The sequence below is a fragment of the Meleagris gallopavo genome, chromosome 4 (genome assembly GCF_000146605.3).
Source record: "Meleagris gallopavo isolate NT-WF06-2002-E0010 breed Aviagen turkey brand Nicholas breeding stock chromosome 4, Turkey_5.1, whole genome shotgun sequence".
NCBI classification, from domain to species: Eukaryota; Metazoa; Chordata; class Aves; order Galliformes; family Phasianidae; genus Meleagris; species Meleagris gallopavo.
In genome coordinates this window covers 13288892-13296677 of record NC_015014.2, presented here as the reverse complement: position 1 = coordinate 13296677, position 7786 = coordinate 13288892, and the positions used below count along the sequence as shown (strand labels likewise).

Below are 7786 nucleotides of genomic sequence, written 5' to 3'. Positions count from 1 at the left end.
AAAGAGGACCATCCTGATTGGATTTTGATTTGTTTTTACTTGTAGGGCTGATGTAAGAAACAGTTAAATAAATGTACTGTAACACGGTATTTAAAAAGATCAGATCAGTGTCATACGTAAGATGCTAACTTTTAAACCCCGTATCTTAAATATAACATTTAGAGGGGAAGAAAAAAAGAAAAAAATGAAAATGTTGAAATTGAAGTCTGAGTTAGTTGCACAGGTAGTTCATGCGTTTTGCAGCTCACGGATCTGAACAGCAGTAAGTATCCTTCTGCTGGCTAAAGTGCTCCAGTGCATTGCTTCTTCAAAAATTAAAGCAACAAAACCCACAGAAACTGTTCAGCACAGCAGCATCTCACTGGGTCCAGGAGCCTGTGGTTAAAGATTACCCAAATACGTGAAAAGTAATCCTTATTTGTTTGACTGGATAAATATGGCTTTCGTTGGTTTCCATCTCTCCGGTAATTTTTGCAGACCGGCTTCCCCTGTTAGCAGCTGCCCTGCTCATTATTTGGTTTTGATCAGATTTAATTGAGGGTGACATTCAAGAGCGAGATTTACTGCTTTTCATCCTTTCCCTTTTGGTGAAAATGTCTGTTACTCTCTTGGTTGGTTTTACTGCAGTTCCATGACTGTTGTCATACTACAACTTTAAAATAAAAGCATGGATGAAATAAAACACATATTTGAATTTATTTAGGCCTGAGAGTGAATATTTACTTTATAATGCTTATAGTTTAGCTGTAGAGTTTAACCATTTGTACGCGACTTTTGGTAGTGAATCTGGGCACAGAGGAGGAAAGGGGTTGGTTTAGGATTTCTCCTCCCCTCCCTGGAGAACAGAGAGGGACCAGCTCAGTAAATAAAGCGACATGGAGTTACGCACAGTTTTAAGCATTTGAAATTAAAGGAATGTGATTCCAATGGGTTTTGGACCTTAGACAGCATTAATATGTATGTGCATCATATAGAAATACATATCAAGTATCGTTAGCTAAAGCTAGAGACTAAAATATTGCTTTGACTGATGTTCTGAGCATTGACTTTGTTGAAATCTACTATTGAAGTACAAGTAGAAACACATAAATTTTACAGAAGTATGCGTAAGTACAGCCTGTTGTGTCACTAAACCCCTCTTGTTACTCTTTTCCCTCACCTTACAGATGAAGAGAAAGTTGGACCATGGCTCCGAGGTCCGTTCTTTCTCTCTGGGGAAGAAACCCTGCAAAGTCTCAGAATACACAAGGTAATTTTTTTCAATAACAGACCGCTGGTTCCACGATTCTTGGGTGTATCTATCTTTCCAATTGCTAAGCCTGGGTCATTGTTCCTCTTAACATTAAAGCACTGCGGAGCAGAGGAAGGGTGGTATCCGTGTTTGTGTGTTGCTTAGCTAATTTAAATCACCAACACTGAAGGTGAGTTCTAATGAAGTAACCAGACTTGCACATTTGTTCGGTTGAGGTTTGTGTCTAATTCTAAATATAGCACGCCCGTTTACTTAGAGACTTTTCAGGGGCCTAAGCGTTCGTGGGAATAAAATCAATCAGCCTGTTAAAAAGGGACATAATGATAAACCTAAAGACTATTACAAACTGTGATCAAATGTATCACTTTGCTATGGCAACGGGAATGAGAGAATGGAAATTTATGTAGGCAGAGCAGACCATCTGATCTTAGTGGGAACACGTGTGTGCTTGCTATCCATGATGTGAAATTACAGAGGGCTCTGGTGTGCTGCTGTGCTCCTGCCCAGTGCTACATGGCACACAGTGTGCCCCTCACCCCAGTCAGACCCAAACAGGAGAGGCAGGCTGGCAGAGGAGGCCCTGGATGCACGTGGTACAACTGCAGCTCTTACTACACAGTTGCCATAACAATTGTGCTCTCATGCTGCACTGCTTCCCGTTAGTTTTGAATTTACACCGTTATACGTTTTTTTCCCCTGTAGGAAGCATCTTCCCTCCTACAAGCATTGTGCTCTCCTCCTAAATGTGTCTGGAGACATTATTTTTGCTCAATATGCTATTGTAGCATTCAACAACTGATCTTTCAAAAGTATTTTATATCTCTTCCTTTAAGAGATTTGCCAGGTGGTGAGTGGAAAAGTTAGGACAGCGTGAAGAAACAGGTTCCCTAGTTGCTTTTCTGATACGTAAACACTGCAGCAGAGAAAGAGAGACGGTGCCTTGTTGCCCAGAAGCACGTTTTACAGCTTCTACCTCTCACAAGCTGAGGCTTCTCCAGGCTTTTCCATTCTTCCCACAGCAAAGTACTTTTGTTCACCCACCCGTTCTTCATGTGGCAACATCCTTCTCTGCTCTCATGTAAAAGCAAACAGTTCAGGAACAAGGAAAGTATGCTTTTTGTCACGTGTATCTGTCACGTTCAAAGGAACTGCTGCACTCACCCAGCTTCCACAGAAACCCGGCTGGCCCTTTCAGGTGGTTGAAAGCAAACAGAAAAAATAAAGTATGACCAAAAATCTTGTGGTTTAATCTCAGGTCAAAGGAAAGACGCTTCAGGTCTTGCTTTGAATACCTGGTTTTGAATGAGAACCAGTTTACCACAGGAGAAATTAAAGTGTACCTGTTCTTCTGCGGCAAGCTCAAGGCTATGTAATTGTTCACATGCACCATAAGCCAAAGCTGAGAGCCTTTTTCTGGAACTGAAATGATAGGCCTTGGCACTGTCTCTGTACAGGTGATGAGAATGAGTAGGCTGTAAATACCGATTTTGTTTTAGAAAGGTATTTTCTATTGTCAACGATTGGATTTTGTGTCATTATTGGCATAAAAGAATCCTTAAATAACATCTTATCCTCTCTCTTAAACTGTTCGATTGTATTTTCTGTAATAATGTTTAGGCAAATAATGTGGCTCTTGTGTCTGCTTTTTCATTTTGCCTGGGATCAGACGCTCTTTAACTTGGCAGGTCTGATGAACTTTGTTTGCATATACCAGGTAAAGCCAGTAAATGAGTGCCATTAAGAGGATCCCGGATCTCTGAAACAGTATTTTTATATCACATTATCTTTATGTTATTACTCAGTAAAATTAGCAGCAAAAAAAAAAAAAGAAAAAGAAAAAAAAAAGCCTATTGAAATCATTCTTTTCTTTACCTATTGAAATCATTCTTTTCTTTACCTATTTGGGTAAATGGTAGACCATGCTGATTGTCCTTCAGAACAAAGAAGACTGAAGAGTGAAAAATGTGTAGATTATGATGAGATAAATATGAAAATGAACCTGCTCTGCATCTTTGGAAGCTATTATTGTAGCCACTGAAATGTCAGTAAACCCCTGAAGCTCATACCTGCTGAAGAGTTGGGCTTATCATAAATAACAGGATTTTTTTGGAGTCCCAGGACTGTATTCAGAATTATAATGTTTGTGAAAACACCATCCTACAGTTCCAGATTTCCTGCTAGGGAATACAATGTTGGCATTCTGTGACCAAAGTACTTTACATTACGTTAGGAAAAAAAAAAGATAACTCAGCTGTATTACAGTAGACTTCTACAATAGCAGCTTAATCCCAGCTTTTTTTTTATAAAACCCCATCCCATATGAATGAGCTGTTTTTTAACATGTCAGACTGCAAAAAAAAAACTGTAGTTCAGGGAGCACCTTTGGCTTCCCTTAACTTCAGCCCCCCTTTATGAGTTCCTGTGTCCCCCATTAACACACAAACTGTAAAACACTAATGAGTACTTCAAAGGCCAATTCCAGTCACTAGGGCAGTGGAATTGTTTGATACTTGTAGCTTTCTGTCAACAGAACATATTAAGAGCTAACGATAGATATTTTTCTGTTTGTTGACGCAGCAGCAGTAGCACGTTACATAGAGATGAGACTCTTAGCTGGCTCCCTACGCCTCTGTCAGCACATTGAGAACAGTCAGAAGGCACAAATGCAGCCCAGAGAAAAAGGAAACCCTCCGGCAAGAAAAGGATTATATGACCATGCATCCTTATGACAACATAGTGGGCAATTGATGGAGCAGCCATTTTTTGGCCCTGGCAGATTAGTAGTGCAGTGGTGGAAATGAATTTTTTGGGAGCAAGGGATGAAAAGGCATCAGAGAAACTGATGCCTCAGGCAACCAGCAGAATGTTTTCATGTTGTTGTCACTGCAGGAAGTTTAAGGCTTTTTAAGTAAAATTTAAGTAATAGCTGCAACTTCTGTACTAGGTTTGTTTTTCTGCTGTAGACTCTAATTTTTTTCTCAATGTTTTACACACAACTTTCACTTTGTATTCCAGTACCACAGGGCTGGTGCCATGCTCTGCCACACCGACCACTTTTGGGGACCTGAGGGCAGCCAATGGCCAGGGGCAGCAGCGCCGCCGCATTACATCTGTGCAGCCACCCACGGGCCTTCAGGAATGGCTGAAAATGTTTCAGGTAACTCGCGCTTAAAGAAAGTAGCTTACCTCCATGACTGAAGCAAAAGGCTGCTTCAGTGAAGGCATTCCTCGCTGTATATCCCACAGTGTTTACAGCATTGATTTTGTGTACTGTTGAAAAAACAAACGGACATCAACTTCAAGGAAACATAGCTGCCCATTTTAGCTAGTTACTGTAGAAACTCACAAAAAATACTGCCTTCTTTGGTTTCTTAATAAAATAGCCCATACTGTTTGATGCTTTCACATTTTCTGCAAATTCAGTCCAGCATGTTACGGCTGCCTCCGTGGCCTCAAGCTAACTGGAGACATTTTCACTGGGAGACTGGCAAGCGGGAGCGCGTGGTTTGCCTCAGCGTAGGTATGGCACTAAATTTATCCCAAGTCTGCTATCTTCTAAGAATAGAAAGAAATGTTTAGGAAAAATAGGTTAAATGGATACTCAGTGTGTATTTTTTTAGATGTTTGAGTACTGAACACAGTGTCAGCTGGTACACGTGCTTACAGTGAGAACAGGGTGAAAAGAGGCTTTCTGTATCTTTCCAACAGCCTTCAATGATGTCTAAAATTTAATGTGACCAAAAAGCAGAGAAACCAAAACCCAGTAGTATGAGGGACGCTTGCACAGTGGAGGCTGACACCTGGATGACACTACATTGGGAGCAGCTGAGCCAATTCAGTGTGCATTAACACAGACACACCTTGGGGCAGCGCAGTGCTCTTAGGGCAAGGAGAGCATCAGAGAGCTCTGCTGTGCAGCTGTGCGATGTGTTTTTAAGGAGGGATGACTCCCAGTCATTGATTTGAAAAACGGAAATATTACGTCTTCCAATCTTGATTAATAAACCATTACTTCTAAAAGTGTTTTCAGAAGGAATAAGTAACTAACGCAGGCATAGTTTCAATTATGATAACAGACGTTTCCAAAGATAGAACAACAATGTTGTAGATACAGTAGTGAGCATACAATTTTGCAGGCGGGAGTGTGCTTTTGGCTTGATTCATGCTGCCACATAGTACCATTGATCTCAATCACTGTCTTGGCTGAACATTAAAATAATAACGGAGAACTCCTTTCCCTCTTTATTTTTACACACTTATGATCTGCATAAGACATTGGAAGTTTGGAATTAAGATGTTCTTGTACACATCGTTCATGCTCATGTGTAATTGTAATAGTGTGTCTTTTTTAAGACTGTCCATAGAAAGGTGTCTTTTTAACCCTTAAGGATCGTATTTGAATGGTAGTTTGTAGATATGATACTTAATGTAATTCTGCGTTGTATTTTAATATGCTGATAAAACTTTTAAGCTAAGGAAAACTATTTTACGTGTAGGACATAGTGTGCATTTTCTCAGATCAACAGTTATCAGTAGCTACTTATTAAAAAAGCAATGAAAGGCTGACTGATGCGTGGCAGTAGGAGCGCTGCTACTTGTTGTTTAGTCAGCATCATGAAAAGTATGTAAGCGCATGGAAAGTCTGCCTGCAATTGGTTTCTTGTTATTTTTGGTTTTGTAACGGAGGAACCATGCTCTCCATTAAGTAAATAATCAGATATTTTTGGTTTTTGAAAATACTTACTGTCTGTAGTAATTTCCAAGTTCTGATCTGGACTCTTGAGAGAAAAAGGCCTCTCTTTAATAACTAGGGATCATCTAGTAGCACTCAGTAATAGTAGCTGCTCTTACTGATAGTTTGTACTGCTTTCACAAATGGAGTCCTTTACTTTCAACCCAAAGCCTTTAAAGTCATGTGCATGCCAAGCACTCTCATTTTCTCATTTTGTAATTTTCTGCATGAATTTTGTGAAGGAGGTGAGTCTTACCTGTTGAAATGATGAAAGCACAATCCCCAAGTCAGGGGAGGTAGCTCTGCCCAGAGAGAAGAATCAAATGGCACGTGTAACATCGTTCTTGCAATGCCAGGCTTTTATGGTTCAGAAACAGAAATGGGAGGCCTTGCTTCTTTAGGAGGTACTTTATGCCTCCAACGCTTGTTTAATAGCCCTATCATATTTTATGTGAGAATATATTTCCAATTAATTTTAAACCTAAGTTTCCAGGGGCACATTAGCTGGACATATGTCCTGTTTCAAGGAAGAACCAAACTTTGGCATGGAAACTAGCAGTAAGCAGAGATTCTCAGTTACTTGGATGTCCCTGGCTTGTATGTTGGCCTTCAGTCCCTCTCTTTTATTTACTTCTTTGGGGAAGGAGTGTAGAGGGGTCAAATGTAAAAGCAAAAGAATTCAAATACTAAGAAAACAAGATGTCCTCTAAGTTTGTAGGTTTTAAAATTTATTTTTATACATTACTGCTGCTGTTACGTTTTGTAGTTGACCTAGGTGTTTCATTTTGAAAATGACAAAAACTAATGCAGAAAGGAGAAACAGTTGGAAGTGTGCTTGCACTTTCCCTTTAAAAATGAAGATGTATATTGATTTCAGTGAAATGTTAGTCTGGAAGCAGAAGCAGAAAAGCATTGGGATAGGTTTGAGCCATTTAATTTCTTAAAGGCCCATTTATTTTTCTGTTTTGTACTGACTCTTTGCTTCAGGACTTTTTAATGTCTGCTACAGGATTTTTAAAAACTCAGTGGCCAAACGTATTACACGGTTTCTTCTTTTACAACGAACATGTTTATATTTTATTTGGAACAGGAAATGTCTTTAAGTCACCAAGTTGCTTGCGATAAGGGAAAAGATCAACTGCGTGCTAAATTTAGTGAGCAACAGTACTGCTTTGTATCTTAAATTCAGTTTTTCTCTCTTCATTATTCCTACTTTGCATACTTAAAGTGTTAGGTAACTTGATCAAAAATTTGAATTTTCTGGAGATATCTCGGGGCATTTGTAGCGGTGTCACAGTTGTTCCAAAGGCAGAAAGTACAGGCAGTGGTTTTAAGTAACTAGTGAAGGCTATTATTCTGCCTCAGATTGGAAACATTGCTTTCTCCATGGTTTAAACAGTGCCCAAATCCTCTAGTCATCGTTGGCTGGCGAGAGTACTGTTTCTTTCCTTCATGAAAGAGTTGGCTGAGCCACTGCAATTCGCATTACCTTACATTCTTCACTTTGTACTCTTCCAGAGCCACTTGTGAATACATAAATGCATGGGGCTGAGTAGCCCACCTCTTACATGATGCAGGGAGTGGAGATGATATCATCGCCAGCATTACGGCATCTTCTTCTTTATGGTTACAAGTTCAAGGTCTCAGTGTTGATGTGCAGAATGGGAAGGACCCACATGCAGCAACGTGCTGCTTTGGGCTGTTTCACCCATACCAGTTTGGTTGGGAGCAGCAATGGGGATTGCAGCCAGTGCCCCAGTCGTCCCTGCTCATAGCCCTTTGGCTCAGGTGGCAGAGCAGTT

The 7786-nt window shown here is 40.1% G+C and overlaps 1 protein-coding gene across 4 annotated transcripts in view; it reads left to right on the top strand.

Moving 5' to 3' along the window:
- Window positions 1-7786, top strand: part of FBXW7 (F-box and WD repeat domain containing 7) — a 132966-nt gene that overhangs the window by 103883 nt on the left and 21297 nt on the right. For all 4 annotated transcript variants that reach the window (XM_019614516.2, XM_003205441.4, XM_003205440.4 and 1 more), the window contains 2 exons: window positions 1167-1249; window positions 4268-4409. In XM_019614516.2, coding sequence (XP_019470061.1) covers window positions 1167-1249; window positions 4268-4409 — 225 coding nt within the window. The remainder of the gene's footprint in view (window positions 1-1166; window positions 1250-4267; window positions 4410-7786) is intronic.